At 47.1% G+C, this 25,025-nt stretch overlaps 1 protein-coding gene across 4 annotated transcripts in view; it reads left to right on the top strand.

Annotated features, from left to right (window-relative positions):
* Positions 1–494: 494 nt before the first annotated feature.
* RALGAPB (Ral GTPase activating protein non-catalytic subunit beta) overlaps positions 495–25,025 on the top strand; it is a 68,786-nt gene continuing 44,255 nt past the window's right edge. For all 4 annotated transcript variants that reach the window (XM_065645674.1, XM_065645673.1, XM_065645672.1 and 1 more), the window contains exons 1-9: positions 495–619; positions 8,873–9,085; positions 9,723–9,925; positions 14,097–14,260; positions 14,902–15,088; positions 18,700–18,831; positions 19,986–20,164; positions 23,613–23,761; positions 23,872–24,088. In XM_065645674.1, the coding sequence (XP_065501746.1) occupies positions 8,903–9,085; positions 9,723–9,925; positions 14,097–14,260; positions 14,902–15,088; positions 18,700–18,831; positions 19,986–20,164; positions 23,613–23,761; positions 23,872–24,088 (1,414 nt within the window). In that variant the 5' untranslated portion in view covers positions 495–619; positions 8,873–8,902. The remainder of the gene's footprint in view (positions 620–8,872; positions 9,086–9,722; positions 9,926–14,096; positions 14,261–14,901; positions 15,089–18,699; positions 18,832–19,985; positions 20,165–23,612; positions 23,762–23,871; positions 24,089–25,025) is intronic.

Here is a 25,025-nt window from a genome sequence, read left to right as displayed (position 1 = left end):
CCCCCGGCAGCGGCGATGGCGGGAGGGGACAATGCCCGGTCCTGCCCGAGGGCTCAGGCCGGACGGAGCCCGGCAGCGGCTCCCGGGGCCCCGTGGCGGGCGGGCCCCGCTGCTGTGCGCGGCTGCTGCCCCGAGCCCGGTGCGGGGTGCCGGTGCGCCCTGCGGGCCCTGCCCGGAGCCAAGGGGAACAGCGCCGGAGAAGAGAGGGGAAGAAGGCGAAGAGAGGGGTCGCACGGACCGCGGGGAGGGGCTGGCCGGGCGGGCTGTGCGCGGCCCCTTTAAGAGGAAGCGCACGGCGGCGGCGGCAGGCGGGGCTGCGGGGCACCCGCGCACGCGCGCAGCCTCTTCCCGCGACTTATTCGGCGCCGCCGGCGGAGCGGCTGCGGCCTTGGGGGGGAGCTGGGCTACAGCGCGGCCGCGCGCATGCGCAGAGCGCCGCCGGGCCCGGCCGCTCGCCGCGCGTTTTGTGGCGCTGCCGGAAGTGGCAGCGGGGAGCGGGGCCGAGCGGAGCGGCGTCTCCCCTGTGTCGCCTCGGCCGCCGCGGGCACCATGGAGCTGGTGGCCTGAGGGCGGAGCGGCCGGCCCTGCCCCGACATGCCCGCCGGGCCCTTCGGCGCAGGTAAGGCGGCCCGGGCCTTCCTGCCGCGGCGCTTCCCGCGCCCGGCCCGCTCCTGCCGCCGGCGGGGCCTGTGGCGGCGGGCGCCGCCCGGGAGCCTCCGCCGCGCTGAGCGCTGCGCCGCGGGGCCGGGCCTGCGGGGCCGGGCTGCGCCGGGCGGGGCCGCGCTTGTCCCCGGCGGGTGCCGCGGTCGCCTCGGGCAGCTGCCGGGGCCCGGCCGGTGCCACGGAGCCGCCGCAGGGCGGGCGGGAGCGGCCCTGGGGACCCCCCTCGCACCGGCCCGCGGCCCTGGGGTCCTTCTCGGCCTGTGCCCTGTTCCTGGCCCCGGGGGCCGGTTTCGAGCCGTGTTTCGGGTCCCCGAAACGAGCGTGAAGCGTCACGCCGGTCGGCGAGCCCTTCCCCCATGTGCCGGCTCTTCAGCGAGGGCAAAGTTGTCGCTGTTTCCCTGCAGACTTCCTTACAAATAACCCGGTGGTGCCTTGTGTTCCTGGCCGCAGGCCTCCTGGGCTTTGCCATGATTCTGCTTTCCCGTGCTTGTTTTTTACCTCTCCTTTGGTCTCCAGGGCCTGTGGGCAGTAGCTCAGATTTCTTTTGGAAGGTGGTGAGCAGCAGGACAGGCACAGCGGGGCTCACTGCCCGGGTTAAGAGCAGCATTGGCCCCAGGAGATCCCTACCTGGTGGTGCAGTTTGTAGAGCTGCACAAGGAGCTGGACTGAGGTACATGTGTAAATGTAAAAAAAACTCTTGAGTAAAAAATTTTCGCAGTCTGGGTCAGGGAGGCGCGCTGTTTTGTGGTGGAGTTCATCACGTGTTTTTTGGCACTGGTGAGGGGTGTGAAAACTTTGCGTTCCCAGATGACATGCCTGGAAGGTAATTTTCTGAACCCGTTTTAAAGATGAGAAGGCTATTGGGAAGCAAAATAGTACTGATGTCCAAGAGCAGAGTAATAGCCAAATCATACAGAACTGACTGATATTTTTTGCTTTCTTATGGCTCTGTGAATCTTTAGATATTACAGTATGTGGTTTTTAGGCAGCTGCCTTCTCTGTGGCTGGTGCCCTGCCTCCTGCTCTGGGGAGGCCAGTGTCCAGTGCGGCTGTTGGGACCAGTACGGCAATGGGGTCTCTGAGGTCGGTGAGCAGGCGGTGCTGGGCGGGGGTGAGACCCGAGCTCTGGGGCTTAAACAGCACCTTACATCTGAGGACCAGCCTTCTCCGTGTCAGATTCACGTGGTAACTTCTGCTGCAGTTAGGTGGTAAAGTCACACAAATTCGTCTTCCCTGTGCAAGTGGAGCTGTGGTTCTTCTCTCTCTTCTGCACTATGGCTGAATGGCCTGGGAAGAGATGACATGAGTTCCTATTTTTTCTGTTCCTAATCTCTTATCTCTTCCTGCCTTGAATCTAGCCTTTTTTTTTTCTTTTCATTTAATAGTAATCCTGACATGCATCTTCGTTTTTTCCTTAACAAAACACTGACTTAACAAAACAGCAACTTTCTGCTGATGTTTCTCCCAGATGGATCTTCTGTTTAACTCTTGCCCAGTTTATTTTTCGCCTGCCATCTGCTTTGCTTGTTGTCCTCTCCACATGGAGTGTGCCCACGGCAGAGCCTGCCTGTGGGATGGGCTCCAAGCTGAGCTGCCTGGAGGGGTCTCTGCCTCAGCCCCGGTGGCCTTAATATGACAGGTGCTGAGCTAGTCTTGGCAAGACCGAAGTCGCTCTCTCCAGCATGAACTTGGATGACAAAGGGGCACCAGCGTCAAGCTGCATCAGTTGCTCATGCTCAGGATGCCGTTAGGCCTCAGCTGGCCAAAAAAAAATGCTCACAAAACCTCTTTGGTACGTGATCCAGGGAAGGCTGGTTGTGGCAAGATGGCTTTCTGGCAGTAACCATCGCCTCTAGAGAGCAGAGGTTGGTACTCTTGGTGTAGTAGGGGTTGTGTTAGAGAGAGGGGTTACGTGTTTTCTGTGAAATACAAAGCATGACTAATATCCCAGAATTTTTTGGTGTCGACCTTTTGTGTTGATGCTTCTCTGGTTTAGGCTCTCTTAGGTCTTCGGCCTTCCTTGGGCATCTCTCTGCTCCTGGTCTTTGCATCTACTGTATTTCACTGAAATATTAATAACAATTGCCTGTGCTCTGCTTTTTTGACTCTGATAAAACCCAAGCAGCATCCGTTTTTGGAACAGCTTGTTTTTGTGCTTGAAATGCTTTTGCATTGTAGGCAAACATTTCATTTTGCACATGAAGTTGCTGAGCATGAAGGGCTAAAGGCTTCTGTTTGCTCCCAACAGCCCCTCGCTCAGCACACGCTTTCTGTGGAACTGCCTTGTACCCCAGGGTTGGTTCCCTGACCTCTCCCTTGCACACACCCCCAGAACCTCACTCTGCTTTAGCCTCTGAGCTCCTGCATATTCCTTCAAAGTAGTTGCAGAATGTGGGTCTGTTATTTAGTTGGGTAATTCTTGCTGTCTAACTTTATGGATCCAGGAGTTCAAATATTTTGGCTGCAGCTGTTCGTATTAAGTCTTCAGGGACTGGAAATAGAACTTAAATGTCTTTATTTTTGGAGTTTTATGGACAGTGTTCATGAACTGAGTCTCTGTAGTCTGAAATGCTGAAACATCCATTTTCAGTGGTTTAAATGGTGATCACTACTAAAGTTCCTAAGCTGAAATGGATCTCGAGGGAATATGTTGAAACCCAAATTATTTACCACCCTAAGGAATATTGGAATTATGCTCAGTTTCGTAGTAGATGGTAAATATTTTAACTTCACATCTCTCAGTCGTTCTGTCAGTGTTAATGCTGTGCATTTCTTTCCAGAGCTATATGTGAGAATCTGGGGATGTTTCATTTAGTGCAGCCTCCAGGAACACAAATACCACCGCTTTCCAAACCTGAGAGTGTGTCAAACTGCTTGGTGAACTTCAGGGGTTCGTTGATTCCTTTCTTACCCCTCCTCTTGATTAGGCTGCCTGTCATTTTGAGAGTCCTTAGTGATTTGAACCTCAATAAGACATACGTTTATGTGAAATATGAATATTGAGCTGCATGAAACTTGAGAGATCTTATTTGGGACAGCGAGAGTGCTTTTTTGAAGCTGAAATGCAGAAGCATTGCAAAAAGAGAAGTAAAAATCAGGGTATGCTGTTTGCATGGTGTGACAGTCGCATCTTTTTTCTTCCAATTTGCTGTTGCTGTTTAAGTATTGTGATAAATACAGCATCTTCTGAGGGAGTGAGTTCTGCTTCTGTGAAGCATTAGGTGCCTTTTGTCTAAAGCAAGTTACAGAACTGTCAGTGTGTTGAATCTGTGGAAACAGAACATGGTAAGATACAGTTGTGTGGGGAGACGTACCATCCTTTTTTAGCGTATATCCAGTTATAAGAAGCTGCATAGTAGATGAGTTTAACTCTACCCCAGTCCTAACAGATGGCAGCAATTTCCAATTTAAATGGCAGTTGAAGCAGAGTCTTAAATGAAGAGTAACTTATAGTCCTTGCAAATAAAACCTTCTTACTGCTAAACGTAGGGAGCGAATAAATCAATACCATAGGAAATCGCGCCTCAAAAGGGGTTTCCACCTGAAGCAATTACTCGTGTCGGTATTCCTTGTCTATTGGTAAGATTAACAGAAGATTTCTGTTGTGGCAAGACCAAATGAAACTTTGAATATTAATAAGATACATTAAGATCATTAAATTTATGTAGGAAGGTCAGGCAGCCGGGTGGGTGTATGAGGCACCAGGGGCTGTGGTTCCCCTGCCCTGCTGCTAGAGCTCTCTTAAAAACGGCGTCTTCTATCTGTCCGGTACCTTTGGGGATGCTGCTCCTCTCACAAGTGTGGAAGAGTCATCCCAAAGAGCTTTGCATCTCTGCTTCAGCATGACGGGGAGCTGCGACACGGCGGGTGGCTGCGTCCTCCCATTGCCTTGCCCTTGCACAATGAGGGTTGTCCAAAATGCAGCAGAATTTGGGAATCCTTGTCCTCTCTGATGGCTTTTGTCTTGTAGACGAGAAAGCTCCTGCACAGGCACTGCCTCCAATCTGCTCGTGCTGTACAGCACTTCAGTGCTCCTGGAAGCCTGTTCTGTGGCGGGGCAGCTGTGCCGCTGTGCTGCAGCCGTCGGCCAGGAGCTGTTCCTGCCAGTCTGAAGCGCGGCGATGGAAAGTACATGCTGCTTTATCAGTTGCAATCAGTTTTTTTAAACCGGCGCTCCTCAAATGGTGTTCTGTGCTACCGTAATGAACCGAGCGTCAAACGAGAAGGATGGAGAGTGCCTTTGCCCTTCCCTCATGGTCAGCAGCAAAGCTGGGGGCAGGAGGAAGGGACACGCTGCTCTGGGATACAGCCAGTGCTGAGGCCTGCAGGAGGAAGGGGAGGTCTTGCCAACTGGGTGATATTTCACTTCTCTCCCTCCTCCTTCCACTCCAAACACGAGCTGGAGACTAAGGCAGTGTTCAGATGAGACAGAAGTGGGAAGATGAAGACGCCCCGTGGCTGCGGGATATCAAAGGAAAAGACAGCCATAGGGAAAACCAGGTAATAAAGTTAAGCAGTGACTGAAGCCATCACCAAGGGTTGTGGGTCATGTTCATTTTGGTGGTGTGTGTGGTTTTTTTGGTAGTGTTGTGACTTCTCAGTGCCCCAAGCCACTGTTGTTTTCCTCAAAGCCGGAGAGTTTTGCCCACAGTGGCACACACGGTCCCCAGAGGAGACTGAAGGCCTGGAGGATGGAGAGGACGTGCTTCCCGAGGCTGTGGTGCTTGGATTAATTTGCTCTCAGATCAGCACACGTGATTGCTGCTTCAAACCAGGAAGGATGTAGTTTTGGAAAAGCAAGACTTTGCTGCCTTGCCTTCCCTCCTCCCTTGAAGGGAATCCTCAGGCTTTTTACATCAGTTTTGAGTGTAAATAAACACGCGCAGAGTCAGCTAAATAGGCAGACCTGTAGGAAAGTGTACTTCCAGACCCGGCTTCTTGTTTGGTTTTGGGCCAAGGAATGTCTAAAGGGGGCATTCAAAACATTCCCTGTATAACTAACTGGCTTCCCAAATGTGCCAGCTAAGTGTAGCTGGCAAAGGGCCGTCAGGGAGCCGTTCGTGACAGCTTGGGCTGATCTAAGCTGTGGCTGTTGAACACTCCTCGCTTTTCTCCCGTGCCGACCCGGTTTTCCTTGTTCTGTTGTTCACGTGGTCAGCTGGCTCAGAGAGCTGATAACAGACGGCGGTGGCAGGAGAGGAAGAAAGAGGGAGATGGTGCAGTCCCAATGCTGCCGGCTGAGGCTGCCGCGGTGCCACATGCTGAGGCAGCAGTTGTGATGTGGCGATGAGTGGGTACAAACCCACTGCTGCCGGAGGGACACTCCAGCCACGCGTCCTCACCGCTCCTTTGTGTTGGCACAGATGTTCATCTCACCTGAGGGAGATCAGATCTTGATCCAGCTCAAAGCCATCTCAGCAGACAAACCTTTGTCTCCTCCCCCTCTCCTCTGCCCTGGTGAGGCCGCATCTGGAATATTGTGTCCAGTTCTGGGCCCCTCAGTTCAAGCAGGACAGGGAACTGCTGGAGAGAGTCCAGCACAGCCACGAAGATGCTGAAGGGAGTGGAGCATCTCCCGTGTGAGGAAAGGCTGAGGAGCTGGGGCTCTGGAGCTGGAGAAGAGGAGACTGAGGGGTGACCTCATTCATGGGGATCAACATGGAAAGGGGGAGTGTCAGGAGGATGGAGCCAGGCTCTTCTTGGTGACAACCGGTGACAGGACAAGGGGCAGTGGGTGCAAACTGGAACACAGGAGGTTCCACTTAAATATGAGAAGAAACTTCTTCATGGTGAGGGTGCCAGAGCCTGGCCCAGGCTGCCCAGGGAGGTTGTGGAGTCTCCTTCTCTGCAGACATTCCAACCCGCCTGGACACCTTCCTGTGTAACCTCATCTGGGTGTTCCTGCTCCGGCGGGGGGATTGGACTGGATGAGCTTTCGAGGTCCCTTCCAATCCCTGACATTCTGTGTTTCTGTGATTTGTGCTGGCTTTCCAAGTGGTTTGATGTGAAGGTCCAAGCTGGCCACGCAGGGCAGATCTCTCGGAGCTGCCCTGTGCTGCCAGCAGGGCCGGCTGCCCGAGGCTGTCTGTCCAAGGCTGGCTGTCTGTCCCCTGCTGGGCTCCGCGCTGCCCGGGGCTCCTGGCCCTGCCGGCCCCTGGCCTGGGCTCTGCCCTGCAGGTCGCTGTTGTGCATGTGCTGATGGGGCAGCATGAGCTGCTGGTCTCAGCGCAGAAGGGCATCCCCTGCCTGCTGCTGGGCAAGGGCTGGCTGAGAGTGACTATGAGGCACAGCTTAACTTTTGTTGCTTCTAATCTGCCTTTCTTGGTTGTGGTTTCACGATAATGCCAAAAAAAGCCCAACCAACAAAACAAAAACACTCCCAAAAATCCTCAACCAAACAAAACCACCACCACCACCAGAAAAAAAACCCAAACAAAACCACCACCAAAATGCCAAACAAACAAAACCCCCAAAACAACACCCCAAACCAACCATGAAACAAACAAGCAAAAAACCACCACTGCAAAAATCTGGTCAGTTCTCTGTCCGCTTGGCTCCCTGAGCTGGCTCACTCTGCAGACAGGGAAAATGCACAACTGCAGTGGTGCTGGGAGTGCTGTTGAAAGGAGAACTCTTTCCCCTGTCTAGTTCTGAGAGAGCTGCCTGAGAAACTTTCTGGTGGCTTTTCTATCCTGAATCTTTGGGACAAATCTAGATTGGGGAGTGATGTGTGCGTATTGACTTTACAAGGGTTTGAAATGCGTTAGGGTGTTACATACCCTAATGCTGTAGGTTGGTGCCTGTGTGCGATGTTATAGTGAAACTCCAAAGTGATATTGGGTTGAAGTCAGTGATGCACCAAGGCTCAGCCAGTCCTGAAGTCACTTGAGGTACAGTGCACTCTTCAGCAGTCACTCAGATTTTTCACCTACCAGTTTTGAGTAGTGCATGCCGTAGGAGACGTACTGTATGTGTGTAGAAAGAGCCGGACTTTTTGTCTTCTGAGATGACTAAGATTTTCCTGGCAGTTTCTTGGTTTGTATTTTTAACGACTAGTGAGCTGAAAAAGGGAACAAGGTGTGAATTGGAGCCATTGCTTATATCCTAGAATCACCAAATGGTTTGGATTGGAAAGGACCTTAAAGCTCATCTAGTTCCACCCTCCTCCATGAGCAGGGACACCTTCCAGCAGCCCAGGTTGCTCAGAGCCCCGTCCAGCCCGGCCCTGGACACTGCAGGGATGGGGATCCAGAGCTGCTCTGGGCAGCCTCTGCCAGGGTCACACCTCACGGGGAAGAACTTCTTCCTAATGTCTGACCTAAATCTCCCCTCTTTCAGTTTAAAGTCCTCACCCTTTGTCCCGTTTCTACACACCCTTGTAAAAAGTCCCTCTCCAGCTTTCTTGTAGGTTCTCTTTGGGTACTGGAAGGTTCCTCACCCGTCCCCATGGGGAGCTCCGTGCACTCCAGCTGGTCATTGCCATTGAGGGTGACACCCCCTTCTTGTCTCCCCCGCCTTTCCTTCCTAAAGAGCTGGAATCCTTCCATTCCAACATGCCAGTTGTGGGAGCCATCCCACTGTGTCCCCGCCGTGCCAGGAAGGTCAGAGCCCCGCAGGCGTGCGCACATCTCCAGCTCCTCTGGTTTATTGCCCGCGCTACGTGTGTTTGCGCAGAGACACTGAAGTTGGGCCCCGCCACAGCGGAGCCGCTGGCTGGAGTGGCTGGAATTGCTTTGTGCCGCTCTCAGGTGCGCTCCTGCTGACCTGGCTCCTGCTGCAGGCCCTGCGCATCTGTTGCTGACACCGGCATCAAACTGGTAGGAGTGGGGTGCATTGAGGTTTCAAATAGAACAGTTATATGAGGATTTTGTTCATCTTTTCAGGCAAAGGTGTCATGTAAGGAAGAGTGTCTTGTACAACATGGTGCAAGCAGAAGTTGTGTGAGGTGGAGTTACTTCTCAAGTTTAAGTGTCTCAAATGGTCTCCTAACTGAAACTTACTGTAATTTTTTTTTTTTTTAAGCAAGCTCGAAGCTATATTAAAAACAAAAAACAAGCAACCAAAACAAACAAAAACAAAAGAAAAACCAACCAACTGTTGGGATGTTTTCTAGGTCTTCAAATGTATGACACAGTCACAGCCTCAGACTTGGCCATGAGCATTTCAACTAATTATGTGTCTTTTGGTTTTTTTCTTCCTTGCCCCCCAGGTGTTATTTGGACTGTAGCATAGAGGCACTATGTACTCGGAGTGGAGATCCTTACATCTCGTCATTCAGAATGATCAGGGTAACACCAGTGTGCTTCACAGCTATCCTGAAAATGTGGGGAGAGAAGTGGCAAATGCAGTGGTGCGTCCTCTTGGACAAGCTTTAATTGCATCGTCCGTTGGAAGTGAGAGTTTATTAAAAACAGACAAAGAAGTAAGTGCATTTCCTTAGAGATCATAATTTCCCTCATGCTAGAGTGACAAAGATTTTCTGTAGTCTCTTTTATTTTTTTCTCTTTAATAGTCCAAGCTTTATGAAGTGTGCTGTATTTTTAGGTTAATAATCTACATAAGGCTTCTATTAAAGCTAGTTCATAGAACAGCGTACTTCACGACCTAGTAGGTGTTTATTTGAGCTACTGTATCAGGAAGTTCAGGCTAAAGGAAAAAAAAAAAGGTTTTCTGTGTTAACTGCTAAATCGCTTTCTAATTACCCCCATTATTGAAGCAACAGTATGTGACTTTTTTTTAAAAAAGGCTTTGTATAGTACAAGTATTTACTAGAATTTGAAGATCTTCCATTACCCTATTATGGCTCTTGTGTGTTCTAAAGAGTTCTCTCTACAGGTTGGACTAAAGAGATTCAGGATTTAGAGTGTTTTGCCATTTATTCATAATCTTCATGATGTCCTGATATACAAATTAATGACGTGGTGTTTTCTTGTAGTCCGTGTTAAATAGAACAGCCTGTACCGTGTAACTCCTGTTATTTTCTTTAGAACTGCTGTGCTCTGACCACTGTTTACTTGCTAGTATTTGTTTTGCATAACTTCTGCTTTGTGTTCGGTCAGGTAAAATGGACTATGGAGGTGGTTTGTTACGGACTGACCCTCCCTCTGGATGGCGATACTGTGAAATACTGTGTCGATGTGTATACGGACTGGATTATGGCTCTTGTGTTACCTAAGGACTCCATTCCTTTACCAGTGATTAAGGAACCAAACCTTTATGTTCAAAGCATTCTCAAACATCTCCAAAACCTCTTTGTACCAAGGTGAGTGTCAGGGCTGGGGCGCTCGCGAGGCTCAGTTTGAAGCCGTAGCCAGCAGGTGACCTGTCCAAGGGTCCTGCTGAGCCATGGGGGCTCTTGAGTAAAACACAACGGCTGTCGTTCCAACGTTGGGAAGAAGGTGCCACTCCAAACCTGTTTTTTTTAATTTCAAGTAGCAAATTGAGTTGTTGCTGCTGTCTTTAGAATTACAGATCATTCCTAGACTTAAATGGTTACTGTTCTAAGAACTTCAAGAACCATCTCTGTTGGACTGGCAGGCAGGGGGAAAGGTTAAATAGCATCGCAGCGTGACCACGTGCTTGGTATTGTGTAGAACTGAGAGAACTAAGAACACATCATGTCGGTGCCGTGCTTTGTTTACTCAAGACTCGACCACATTTCTCATGTGCTGGAGGGTCTTGCAGGAAGTGGCTGCTTTGTTCTGCATCTCGCTGCCTGTTAAATGGGCGCGATGATCCTGTCTTTTGCTGGGAGTTTGGAGGAGTGCTTGCTGTCTGACAGCCTGGTGTTGCACAAGACATCCTTGGATTATCATGTTCATGTTTCAAGGTCTTGGACAAAGTTATATTGTCAGCGTGCTCAAACATTATCCTTTGTTTATTGTTCATGACAAGTTTGCCTGCTGCTGTTGAACACACGTGTTGGATAAGTCAGAGGAGATTATTTAATGGTGCCCTGTGAAACAGCACTAAAATATTAGTTGCCTGCAATCACTTCAGAGCAATGCTTAGTATATAAGTACCAGATCATCTGCTTTTATCAGTATTCATCATGTATTGAGGCAAGTGACCCTCAAAGTGCTCTGCTGTACTTGGATCACTTAACGTTACCTGAAGGCTTTGTTAATAAAGGGCTTTGAATAGAAACTCATACAAATTCAGACGGGGAGTTCATTGGTGTTAATTGATTACTTCAGTGTCTACCACCTAACCTTAATTGTCATTGCTCGTAACTTGTAGTGAAAAAGGCATTTTAATTCCCACTAAAGGATGGTCAGGCCAATGGCACAAATCTGAGGAAAGCATGCTTCTGGATTAGACTTCTGTAGAAGGTTGTCTCTAAGCTTTACTACATGCAGAACAGAGTCTGCTGTCAGGCAACTTGTGTCCCCTTGGCACAGCAGAGAATGAATTCTTCACTAGTCCATTAAACAGTTGTTGCTCTGTTCCTGTGCCCGCTCTCCAGCAGTCCCGATTCCTGCGTGGCTGTTGGCACAAGCTGCTGTTCCACCTTTGTCTCCCAGATTCATTGTCCATCGATGCTCGATGCAGGGTGGGAGACTGCACGTGATGGTTGGCGAACGAAATAATTAACATCCAGAGACTGGGAGGGCTCGAAAATCTTTATTTTAAACACTTCTCTCTCCTCCCCTCCAACAGTATAAGGATTCTATTGTTTTTCCTTCAAAAGCCTCAGAGATGTATCTGAAACACTGTCATTTCATGGCTGCTGCTGTCAACACTTGCTGTTCAAATCTCTACTCCGTTGTCAAGAAAAAGAACTTAAAGTTCAAGGTTTGTCCTCCAGGGAGCTGTGGTCAAAATTCACTCCAGCAACAGGAGACATTCTATAATGGAAATTCAGTGCAGAACTGAGTTGTGCGCACCTTGCTTGAGTGGAAGCAAAGGCTCATATTCTTATGTGCCTGTGCAGGGGAAAAGGAGAATAATTTCTGGTTTTACCCAGTTGATGCAGGTTGCTGGTGCTGCTGGGCTCCAGTTGAACGTTTGCCCAGGAGCTCTTGTCGCAACCTGCATTGAACTGTCTCCTGGAGAAATCTCTTGTTCTTGTGTTGAAAAGACTAAGCCTTTATTATAAGCCCATGTCCCATGTTGGGCTGTAATTAAAATAGCTTCCTTCCTCATCCTGGTTTCCTGGAAATGATGCAGCTGTTGGTTTGGCTACTCAGAGGTGGCCCAGAGTTGTGGTGAGGCTTTCAGACCCTGAGGAGGACGTATCATTGAGGTGTGAAATGGAGCAGCCTTAAGGGAGCAGTTCAGCTTAAACAGCATCTCAGGAACACGTATACACCAAATTCAAAGCAGGTGTGTATAGATCATCCCAGCTGGAGTGCTCAGCTGAATCAAATGTTTACATGCACAGTCCTTGAAATAGTTCGGTGCTGAAAACTATGAACAGTGAAAGCTGAGTGAGGCGAGTTGCCGTTCCTCTGTGCTGGGCTGACGGGGTGCTTGCATCCTTCCCTCCAGCGCTCGCCTCCTGTCCACCCCGATGAAATGAACGCTTCTCTTCTTGATGTACTGGAGCAGTCCCCAGGCAAACCCCAGGCTTTCTGTCTCCAGCAGCTATACGGTATTCAGGAAGCCTCGCAAATTACTTAAGTGGTAGCAATAGTTACTGCTGTCAAATAAAGTTTTAGTGCCACAAACCCTTGTTGGAAGCGCCGAAAGAAAATATGAGAACTCTCTCCCCCTGCCTCCATTCCCCAGGAGACAGAGGCGTAGATACTGGGGTCTTCCGTGCAACTAAAATGTCGGGAATTGCTTAAGACCATGTTCCATGTGACTGTCCAAGTGCCATAGACACTTTTTGTAACAACTTGTGTTTCTCTTATGAAATCATGAGAACAATTCTTGTTACAAACGAGTGTGGGAAGCAAAAGGCCAGGTTTGTAGAAATCTCAACATGAGCCTGCAAAATGCTGCAGCCAACGTGTGCCATTCAGCTGACTCTGTGGACAAGAGGAATGGACAGATGGACGGGGACTTTGGAGTTGCCATTGCAGGATGACCTCAGCAACGTCCTGTTAGTCACCTTGCATGTGGTGCTCCTGCGTGTCAGCCCCCTTTTTATAGGTTCCCTAAAGTATTAGGGAAACAAGGCTTGAAATGGGCTTTGAGACTTCAAGCCTGTTAAGATTATCTTTGGATTAAAGTATCTGCTCTGTTGTGGCTCAGGGAAGGAGTAGCGCTGTAGCCAAGGCAAAGCTATAGGGCAGAGCGCTGACCTCTTGAACTGTACCTAAGAGGCTGCAATTTTGCATTAGATATTATCTTGTCTTTTTGTAATCTTGTTTCCAGTACTGTGACATCACATTTATTCTAGCAAGATAAGAGTTGATAGTATTTTTAAAGTGTGTCTCTCGATAAGTGATCTCTACAAAAAGCAGCTCTCTGTCTAGTGGATCAGCATGTTCCTGAGATGCTTACCATGCAACATGACTTGTGGGTTATACCACATTGAAAGTGTTCGGTAGGAATCTGGTAATACTACTTAGTAGTCCTGTGGAAGGTAGGTTTATTTTTTTTAATTTTTGACATTCCTTCAGTAAGTGGTAGGAGGGATGAGGAAACAGCGTACAAGTTGAAATGTGGTTTGCATATGTTATGTGCTCTAATATGTGATCTCTTCTTTCACCCTTTAAACTTCTGGGCTTCTTCAGCTTTGCTGACCAGTGTCCTCACATCCTGTCCAGAACATTTTCCGTTACTATTTTGTAGCTGTTCTGCCTCGTCCAAACTGACTGATGGGAGGAGAACATGCTGCTTTGTGCTGCTTCTGCAACACCTCCTGTTGAGTGACTCAGCAGTGAGCGTGGAACTGCTTGTTGCTACATGGAAAATCTTGATAATATCGACTTGTTCCCTTCCCTACTTATCCTCTTCCTTTAGTCTGTTTTTCCTATTTAATGGCACTTTTCTAGGTTGTCGTGTTTTGTTTGTTTTTTCTAAACCTAAGGAGTTGGGGGTAAGAGTCAGATCTACATTTGGAAGCAAGAGGAGAACTAGGAAGAGTTTAAATTAGTTTGCTGTCAATATTTTCTCCCAATTTTTCCACTTAACTTCTGAATTATGTATGTAGCAATTAATGATGTCTCAACTACACTCTCATTGTTTGGTCTAAGATAAGTTCCGTTGGGATAATGGCTTGTGCTTGCTCCAGTGAGTGTTCACTCTGTGACAGTGTGTTCTGTGTCATGTAGAGAAGAATGTTACAGGGCATCTTGTCCTCAGGCAGAGTTGGGATGCTTAGAGACAGAGCGAGGGTGCACAGAATCATGTCAGCTCATGTTCTTGGCTCTCGTTCGATAATATTGATGTTTCCTCTGGTAATTGCTCAAAGTTCAGGTTATTGTGCTCAACTCTTTATAGTTCTTTTTTAGAGACTCAAGTTTTGTTGTCTTCCCTTGCAGGCCAGACCCAGGATCTAGTCAGATTAGATTGTGCTTGCAGGTTTTGAAAGCTGTCCAGAAACTGGCTCGCGAATCAACGACTATGGCAAGAGAAACCTGGGAGGTTTTGTTATTATTTCTTCTTCAGATCAATGACACTCTTCTGGCAGCTCCAACTGTGCAAGGTTCGTGTTCAACTTCCATTTGGTTCAATTACTGGAAAGACCTTTGGCTCTGCTTGATGTTGAGCTGCGAGGGGGATGGGTGGGAAGCCTGTTAAAAGCTCCTAATGGCCACCAGAGCACGAGAGCTCACTCCTAATTCTGCTGCAGTACTCTGAAATAAAGCATTGTCTGAAAAGACTGAATGATTTGGAGCTGAGTTTTCCTAACTGTGTTTTTGCAGAACAGAGACTGTACAGGAACAGTTCCTGGTGAACCATTTCGGACAGTGTTGTTCCTTATTTGTTTCACTGAAACCCCTACGTGTCTCACTGTTTGGCCTGCCTGCTGGAAAATAGTGGTGTCAGTTTATACCTATTAAAAAAAGAGACATCAATAGGTGGATAGAGTGCAATAGAAGGTCGCCTAAGAATTTTCAGTATCCCTTAGTGACACACTTATGTGGCTGAGCTTTATGTATTATGTTTGGTCTTGTAAAAAGGCTAATTGGTTGTAGGAAGCAATCAGGAATCATTCAAATGAAAAGTTTTGAAAAAAGTGAACTTGTATATCTTTACGCACTTAAGCTGGATACTCTTTGTGGAGATATTTGAAGTTATTTAGATTAAATACTCACCGAAGGCATGCTTTGTTTCTGTTACAAGGTGGCATTGCTGAGAATCTGGCTGAAAAATTAATTGGCGTGCTGTTTGAGGTGTGGTTACTGGCTTGTACACGGTGCTTTCCAACACCACCATACTGGAAAACTGCCAAAGAGATGGTGGCCAACTGGCGACATCACCCCGCAGTGGTGGAGCAGTGGAGCAAGGTCATCTGCGCCCTTACCTCCAGGTAGGAGAAATCCCGTGGAGATAAACACACGTGTATGGGGATGATTGTGATTCTATATGTTTTTCTCTGGAGTTGCTTATTTGTGGAATGCGCAGCAATCCGAAAGTGAACGAGCAAAGCAAAGCCAGAGACCTTGCTCTGTCCTTGGCTTTTACTGTTTGTGTGTGCGCCTTTGTTCTGCAAGTGAAGATCTGAATGGCATCATCCATGTTGTGGTATCACCTCAGCACCTCTCTGATATTTAGCACTTTGCAGTGTGTGTGTATTAATTTCCAGCACTGTGACTCTTCATGTCCCTTTAGGAACAAGTCACGCCTGTTAGCGTGGTGTTATATTCTTTGTGCTTAATGGCAGTCGCCACCGCAATTCCCAGGTGCTTGTTGCTGTTGTGCGCTGCTGTGTGCAGTAAGGGGAGTCTCGATCCCCCAACGCTGGGCTCTGTGTGCTGTGAAGTCTTTCAGGACAGATCTCAGCCTCTCGGAGGAAACAAGTCAATTAATTGGTGAGGAGCAGGGGTCTGGGTCTCCTGAGACGTCAGTAACTGTTTCGATGAAAGTTCAAAGCCATGTTCAAATTGCTGCACTGTGAAAAATTCAAAAGTAGGCTGTTCTGCAAGGGTTTGTTTTAACTCAGAAAACTTCTGCTTTTGAATTACCTGTCAAAATTCCAAGCGGGATATATTTTTGCAGGTTATGCAGCTACTTGTTAAACCTGTGGGAAATAAAGCTGCAATACAAGTTCTGCCTATTTCCCACGCTATTTCTTTAGCTATTTTTAGTTCATTAGATGCAGCGTTGCATAACGGAAAAGATTTTAGGATTCGCTGATCTGAAAAGAACAGCTCTGCCTCAAAACACACGTTGGTGTTGTGCTCCATGCACAATGCCCACGCTTTACCTTCCACTGTTGACTAACAGTTGTGTTGATGCGTAGTGATCTGCAGGTCTTCTGTAATGTTGTAGTCAATGTTCCATAATGTTGGTTGACACCTAATACATAGAAAGCTGGACTCCTCTGAGGCTGGCTTTAAGTTCAGTGGTATTTTAAGCTGCACTTTTAATACTTCATTGAAGCTCCAGCTTCAAACAGTTAGTGTTGTTTTAGTCAACAGTTTTCTCAACTGGGTTATCAGCAATAAGCTGAAAGTGAACATCTCAACTTAAAAGTGTATGGAGAAAATTACGTTTGGAAATCTGTACACAAATGCAGTGTTAATCTGTATCCATGGCTATGACTCCATAGCAGGATGAAACAAGGGTCTGTCTTGTGTTGCCTCACCAGTAGATACTGCTTTTACCCATCTGGGGTGCTTGAAGTCTATTTGAACTGTCTTGGGTATGCGGATTACAATTTATTTCTGGTTTTCAGTTGTTCTTGAAAATGTCCCAAATTTCAGTCCAGATTCAGCCATGTTCCTTGCAAATCTAATTTCTCGCAGCCCATAAGGGCAGAGCTGTGCCGTGGTGCAGTTTGCTGCGGAGCAGAGATCACAGAATCCCAGAATGTCAGGGATTGGAAGGGACCTCGAAAGCTCATCCAGTCCAATCCCCCGCCGGAGCAGGAGCACCCAGATGAGGTTACACAGGAAGGTGTCCAGGCGGGTTGGAATGTCTGCAGAGAAGGAGACTCCACAACCTCCCTGGGCAGCCTGGCCCAGGCTCTGGCACCCTCACTGAGAAGAAGTTTCTTCTCATATCTAAGTGGAACCTCCTGTGTTCCAGTTTGTCCCCATTGGCCCTTGTCCTATTGTTGGTTGTCACCGAGAAGAGCCTGGCTCCATCCTCCTGACACTCCCCCTTTCCATATTGATCCCCATGAATGAGGTCACCCCTCAGTCTCCTCCAGCTCCAGAGCCCCAGCTCCTCAGCCTTTCCTCACATGGGAGATGCTCCACTCCATCATCTTCGTGGCTCATGGAGATGGGGGGCAGGACTTTGGTGCTGGCTTTGGCAGAGCTGGGTAATTCCTCAGCAAAACCTGCTGGGGGTGATGCCTCTGGGACACGAAATGCAGCCGTGTGGCTGGAGAGGAGTTACTGCCTGCGTGGCTGTGTGGAGCTCTGCTTTGCACCAGAAGAAGCCCTTGTGTCCTGAAGCTCCTCTGTTTCTCTGTCCAGGCTAGTTACTATGATAGATGTTGCTTCCAAACACACTTTGAGTTTGTTGCCTGAAAGTTACTGGCATAACACTGTCCGTGGAAGATGGTAATTTAGCCTATTGAACTCTTGGGTTAGGAGTCAGATGTACAATTCCGCTCCCCTCCCCGTTCTCCTAGCTGCAGTGACTTTATCTCTCTAAAACTGTATGGCTTCATAAGTGAGCAATGATGAATGAGGCACTGCTTATCCTTAGAAGCAAGTCTAAGCTTAGAAATAAGGATGTGGTAACTGAAGCAAGAAAGGATGCTGAAAGTGAGTTTAGCTTAGGGAAAGACAAAAACCGATTCCTGGGAATGCCAGGATGTTGGGAAGGTGCAGGTTGGATCTCTTCTGTCCTTTCAGAGAACGCCAAGATCCTCTTGATGAGGGAAACTGATCTATAAGTTTGCAAAGCTGGGGCTGAAGCAGGGCTCACATCGGACAGCAGTGGCTCAGGGAAGCTCATGGGTGATGGGTCAGGTAATTACAGCAATTGTAGAGGAAGATCTCCACTTATCTTAGCCGTTATCCTCAGGAGACTCTGTTCCTGGGAAGCCCTCCGCGGGTTTGCTCTTTGCTGTTCTGCAACTCGCAGCTCCTGCAAAATGGAGTGCAACTTTTGGGAGAGTTTGCTGCTCTGGGACTGCAAATCCCATGCTGCTTGGAGGACGGCATCGAGTGCTGCTCAGTGCGCTGGTGTAAATTGTAAGTCATCAGTAACTCGGAATTTAGACCGGTAGCCTAATGTGACTTGCTGGCATCATTGAACACTTTAGCTAAAGAGCCTTGAGGATAAGGGCTTAAATTAATTCTTTATTTCTTTTTTTACGTAACATCTGGCTGGTGAGGGGCTGGAGCACAAGTGTGATGGGAGCGGCTGAGGGAGCTGGGGGGTTCAGCTGGAGAACGGGAGCTGAGGGGAGACCTTCTCAGCTCAAGTTGTGCCAAGGGAGGTTGAGGTTGGATCTTGGGAATAATTTCTTCCCTAAAGGGCTGTTGGGCATTGGAACAGGCTGCCCAGGGCAGTGCTGGAGTCACCATCCCTGGAGGGGTCTAAAAGGCGTTTAGATCGTGTTTTTAGGGACATGGATTAGTGCTAGAGTTAGGTTAGGTTATGGTCGGACTCGATGATCCTGAGGGTCTTGTCCAACTGAAATGATTCTATGATTCAATGATCTTGTGTCAGGTATGTACTGGTGTTAACTGGTCTTCCCCCCACCCCTGCAGCTGAACAGCTGGAGCTGCTGCGGTGTCGTGCCTCAGCAGCTCTGGGCTGTGGTGGGAACTTTGGGTGGGCTCCAAGGCGTGTTAGACCCTTCAAAGCTTTAAGAGGGCTCAGTGACTGTCTGAAATGGAGATCTCTGGGAAAACTTGTTGCTTGTGGGTTTGCCTGTGGTCTGCTGAGGCTCAGAAGCACTGTTAGATCTTTGAGGAATATTAACTGAATGACAGATCTGTCTGGCTTGCTTTCTAGATTGCTGCGTTTTACATATGGACCTTCATTTCCTCCATTTAAAATTCCCGATGAAGATGCTGGTCTGATTCCTCCTGAAATGGATAATGAGTGTGTTGCACAAACTTGGTTTCGCTTTTTACATATGCTGAGGTATTGTAATCACAGCCATGCATTGCTCGTATCCTTGCGTCATTTCTATAAATTTGCATGACAAATGTAAAATTTCTGTGGAGATTGCTAAAATTAAGTACCTGAATAGATGAAAGTGCCAGAGTCTCATTGTACCAGTGCCGGCAGCAGTTCAGGGCGAGGTGAATGGGCTGTTCAACTTTGGACACTTTGACTCTTTCAGAACATAAACTAGTTCATTTAATGAAAAAGTTTTTAGTTGTTTGGCATTTTGAAGGATCTGAAAAGATTTCAATGCAATTTTGTTTCTCTGAGACAGCAAACAGGAAGAGCAGAACAATAGCTCTGAGAGATGTATACGGCTTCCATTTATTCTCCAGGGTGTCTACAGAAGATTATTTTTAAAACGGGTGTATCTTCTTGTGGTTATGAAGAAAGCTGTGCAGTTAATTTTAACATCCATGGTACTCTTCCAAAATACACAACAGAACCAAGTGGCATGCTTGGTTTTAAAGGTTTTTGGGAATGGCATTGTATTAATGTTCTGAATGGCCAGAATATTAAACTGTTCATAGAAAACATTATTTACCAATTAAAGCTAGATAAACTTTAAACTGTTTAAAATCTACTTCTTAACTAACTAAAAAAACCACCTGTTTTTCCTTCATTTGTGATAGTAGTGTCACAAGTTACTGTACTCTTCAAATCCAGGATTACTGTCACAGGTTTTGTATCGGTCAGGAAAAATTGCTTAAAATTTTGTAACGCACTCCCTTTGACTGTTTGCTGGCAGTATTTAAGTAATTTCTTGCCTTTTGAGGATAATTTTAACAATGTAAGGACCTCTTAAACTGAGTTCAGAAGACCTCATTAGTAATTTATATTACTGCAATGGTAAGATTATTCTATTAAATGTATGCTCTAGTTCATAGGATCTTAATAAAATTATTGAGCCTGTTTGGGTAGTGTTTGAAATGAAGACAATTAAGTACTGCCAACCCAGGAAGTGAAAATTGACTTCCTGTGATGGAGGAACAGCTAAAAATATATTGAGATTAGGTGCTGTTTTGTGGTGTTATTTAAATGCTTTAAACTGTTGTGTCTATAAGTATTTTTAAAATCCTAACAGCTGTTCTTACACTGACTAAAACAGATTTTGCTCTTTTTGTGTGCAGTAATCCTGTGGATTTGAGTAACCCAGCCATTATTAGCTCTACCCCCAAATTTCAGGAGCAGTTTCTGAATGTGAGTGGGATGACTCAAGAACTGAATCAGTACCCCTGCCTTAAACATCTGCCTCAAATATTCTTCCGTGCCATGCGTGGGATCAGCTGTTTAGTGGATGCATTCCTAGGTAATGCTTTTGTCTAACCTGTGGATAGCTAGGAATAGTAACTTAATCATTATTTTAGTCTCTTTAAATCTGTCCTCTCCACAAATACAGCGATAACAATTTATCACTTGCAAGTATATCCTGGAATTGATAGGAAAGGGACCTTGGGTTGCTTTTAAATGACCATCTGTATACACAATAAGATTTGAACGCCCAAGGTTGCAGATGGCCTTAGTTTCAAATGCAAAGCAAATAAATAAATCTCAAGTCTAAAATAAAGCCAGCCATCTCTTCCCCAAACAAGGCTTCTTTCTCTGTGTCCGATCAACACTGCAGGTGTTACACTTAATGTGTTGTGAGCACTGACCACTCTGTCTGTGAACTTTCTGGCAACAGCCTCCTGCAGTGCCTGTTTTTCTGGGGTTCTGAATCTTGACTGTCATCTTCAGCTGACACTTCAAGTGCCGGTTTCACTTGTGCGGTTAGTGGGTGACTGGTGCTGCGGGGGAGAAAAGCTGCGGTTTTTTGGGTCTGCTGGGAACCGAGTAGCTCAAATTTGACTGAGGTTCAGTACATGGGAGCACTGGCTCATTTTGAGTAACAGCACCTGAAATCTAAAGCATTATTATCGGTATGCTTCAGGCTTATTAAAAATTCTTCAGGGAGAACGTGCTGTTGTGAACTCTGAAGAGCTGCCTGTCTCCTACTGCTTTTTGCTTAGATGTTGACAAACAAATGTTGTCGTGTGCCGGAAGTGTGAGCTGATACGAGACTGCAGGAGACTTGAGCACATACATAAAACGTGTTCAGAAACACATGTGGAATGAGACCGTCAGCTTTTACATGTTGTTTTTTGGAAAAACCTGAATGGCTTAGTCCTTTTAAGCAAAGCTCCTTAAGATCCTTCCGTCTCTCTGACTTATCCTTTTTACTAGAAATACGTTCTGCCTTTCTGTAAAAAATACTTCAAGGAAAAGATTTATTGGTACTGTATTCCCCACTGCAAACAAGTTTTTGTCAGTATAGATTTCACTTTCATAGAAATAGCTTTGTTTATAAAGTTAGGAAGTGATGTGAAAGACCAAATGGTCATTTTTCTTCAGCCGTGATATCGAATCTTGAAACCTGTTGTGTCCACTGTGTTCTTCCGAATGTCTTGCTACCGATTTTAAGGAATTTTAATGATTGTGTTTTACTAATGCCAGATGTGAGATTTAAAATATTCAGTAGTCTGTCAAATAATATCATAATTTGTTAAAGGAGGATTGTATATAGGCAATATATGGCCTAACCTTACAAAACCAATCTCCTCGTGTTACTCTGTCAAACTCTCTCTTCCTACTGATGGTAATAGGATTTGGCAGTCTGCACTGCAACAATAATTAAAAAAACCCCTCTAACTGAGCATTGGTAGAAAATGTTCCTCTGAAGTGTCTTTTACTGGCTGTGTAAGCTGAAATAATTTTCTTTTTTAAAAAGCAAACAAAAAAACCCCAAACAAACATTAAAAAAAACCCTAAATATTAAATATTGTATGTATTGAAGAAAAATGTACTATATGCAAGGTTTTTGTGAAAGTGTAGTTAGCGGTTAATTTTCAGTGAAGAAGGTAGTTTATAATGTACGATTTGTGAGGGGACGTGTTGCAGAGGAAGACGCTGAGCAGCTGAGGGGGAAGGAGCGAGTCCTGGGCCCCACAGGTGCTCTGGGGATCTTATTGGAGACTTTCAACCCAGTAATGGTGCAATGGGCCTTTTCGTGTTCTGTATCTGCTGCGTGAGACCCCATCCCTGGGGCGGCAGGGATCCCTGTGCTCCTTCTGTGGGTGCGGTGCGGGCTGGGACGGAGCCCCAGGTTGGGCTGTTCCGCGCTGTGGCGTGCAGCTGTGGGCCCCGCCAGCACAGCCCTGCTGCCAGCAGCCTTGCCGTGTACATGGGCTTTCGATGGGATGTTGAGTCAGAGACTGCAGACTTCTGAAGATCTTGTGCAGCAAGAAGAAACAGCTGTGGTGCTGCTGGCCCACCGGAGTTCAGAGGTGGAGATGGCAGAGCATGGTGTGTTCAGGCACAGGACAGCTCGCAGAGAAATGAAATTCCAGCTGTCGGTGTGGATGTGAGAGTGCTCGGGTAGGCATTGGAGCCGCAGTATGGACCCTTTCAGCTGAGGCTAACGGGAGATCTCATTGTCTTCTACCCCAAGTGCCAAAGCCCATGGTTTTTATCTTGCCCTCCCTGATATGTACCTGCTTTATGTATGCATTTGGCAAAATACCGCATCTTCTTTGCCAAAACAGTGTACCAAACCAGTACATTTCATGGTACATACTCTGCCTTCCACATGGGGTGCAGCACTAATGCTGTAGCAGGAGTTGTTTTTGTGATATGTTACAAAAAGTACTTGCGTGCTTTAATTACAATGGTTAAAAAAAATTCCGTGTCAAATCTTATAGAATCGTAGAATCACTTGGTTGGAAAAGACCTTTAAGATCAAGTCCAATGACCGACCCAACAGTGCCAAGTCCACCAAACCATGTCCTTGGAACCTCATCTCCGTCTGTCCAACCCCTCCAGAGATGGTGACTCCAGCACTGCCCTGGGCAGCCTGTTCCAATGCCCAACAGCCCTTTGGGGAAGAAATTGTTCCCCAGATCCAACCTCAACCCCCCCCGGCGCAACTTGAGGCCGTTTCCTCTCATCCTACGCACACGTCTTCAACCACACTGCAATTCTACTCTTAATTTTTCAAATGCGGTGCAAGGCTGGTGGTATTCGTTGAAATGGGAAGAAGTAGTGTTTGTCACTTCAAGCCTTGCAGGTGGCTCATGGCTTCTGATGCGGACTGGGAAGAATAGCTTTATACACCACAAGTATTTCCCTGAAGCTGAGTAAAGACTGAACTAATGTCCTGCTGCTGCCAGAAAAATTACAGCTTGCTCTGCTTTCTTACCCCATCTTCTGTACTGACAGTATTTGACTGTTGAGATGATTCAGATCACAAAACCAGCAAAAAACTGCATGGTGTTTGGGTTTCATCTGATTTCAGTGAGTGAGCTAAGTTGGCTTTGAAGGGTCAGACATCTGAGATGTTTTGGAGCAGGGCACAGGAGATATGGTCGGGAAAGGCAAAGGTGAGAGGCGTCTGAGTTTTAGCAGGAGTGAGCTGTTAATTGGCTTTGGTGAATGAGCCTTGGCCCTTTCCCTCTGCCTGCCCCTGCGTGTCGTCCTGCCGGGTGCCATGGGCCACGTTCTTAAGGTGTGGGGTTCTTCGTTGGGTTTTCATCATTTGCTTAGCTAATGTTAGCAGAGTTTTCTTTTGCTTGTATATTTATTTCTACTGAGAGATATTTTTCTTACTCCTGCTGTTTTGGGGGCAGGGGGAAAGCCGGGCCATGTACAGAAGGTGCTCACTGACTGGGCTGCTGGGTCTGAGTCTGTGGAATTCAGGCTGAAATCTCGCTGTTCACCTGCAGGCATTTCCCGGCCCCGCTCAGACAGCGCACCGCCCACGCCGGTCAACCGGCTGAGCATGCCCCAGAACACCGTGATCAACACCACCCCACCCCACAACCGACGGCATCGGGCAGTGACTGTGAATAAAGCAACGATGAAAACCAGCACTGTAAGGTTTCATATTCTGCAGCTGAGTAGCTGGCCCTTTGGATAGTTTTCTCGGTTAGGGGATGTACTTTCCTTGCCTCTAGGAGCTGATCTGTTCTTCTGTTCAAACAGGTAACGACTGCGCACGCATCAAAGGTGCAGCACCAACCCTCCTCCACTTCTCCGCTCTCTAGCCCAAACCAGACAAGTTCTGAGCCGCGGCCACTACCAGCTCCTCGCAGGCCAAAGGTTAACAGCATCTTGAACCTCTTTGGGTCGTGGTTATTTGATGCAGCATTTGTTCACTGTAAACTTCATAACGGGATAAACAGAGACAGCAGCATGACTGGTAAATATTGCTGAAAAATATACATACACTTTTTTCCTTGTTTTATTGACGTTTCCTACCTGCAAGATTAACATATGCATAATCAAAAAAATAAATTCTGAAGTGCTGTATTGTGGTTAACCCCTCCCAGCTGAGCCAGCACCTGTTATTATCCAAGCAGGTGTTTGGAGGCTTCAGAATTTAAAAAAACACTTTTTACTAATAAGCACTGCCTTGCTCTAGCAAGCGTCACAGTCCCAATTATGCTACTGGGGAAAATGTTATTCAGTGAAAGAAATAATGTGATAGAGTCCGCTTCCTAATTTGAAATCTGCTTGAGTATCTCTGAGTAATAGCAACCTTTTATAGTGTCTCTTTAATATTTGAAAAATTGTCAAACATCATTCCAGATATTGCACAAAGTGGGGCTTCTCCGTGTTTTTGGAGAGTGTTATGAAAACAGAAGTCCTTAAAATAGCAAGTGAAGTTGCTGCCTTTCAGTGATGGTTGCTACGTGTTTCCATACATGGCCTGATACCTTGGACTGAAGATCAGCTGGATTTATTTTGTCTCCTCTGCTTTGCTCGGCATTAGAGGTTCCCTGTTTTGAGACACGACAGCAGTATTAGTGCTCTGCTCAGGGAGGCTTTTTAGCACTCTTCTTCCTTTTGGTGATAATATTCAGAAAATAATAAATTTTCTCCCTCCTCACATTTTTCCTGTTCTTCATGTAGTATTTTGAGTGTCTGATAAAATCTTCCAAGAGATCGATCTATCGGGAGCTCACTGGCCTAAGTAAGAAAAACAGAAGGAATAGGTTTGTTGCAGTGAATTGGGTTTATAGCGGGACTTGGCAGCAGCAGTTAAACTGAGATCTTCCTTGTTTGTTGTGTCACAAATACCTGTGTGGAGGTGGTGGGTTTAGCATTTGGAATCTGTCAAAGGTCTTTTTAGGTGT

The sequence above is a fragment of the Caloenas nicobarica genome, chromosome 15 (assembly GCF_036013445.1).
Source record: "Caloenas nicobarica isolate bCalNic1 chromosome 15, bCalNic1.hap1, whole genome shotgun sequence".
Classification (NCBI taxonomy): domain Eukaryota; kingdom Metazoa; phylum Chordata; class Aves; order Columbiformes; family Columbidae; genus Caloenas; species Caloenas nicobarica.
This window is presented reverse-complemented; position numbering and strand designations above follow the sequence as displayed.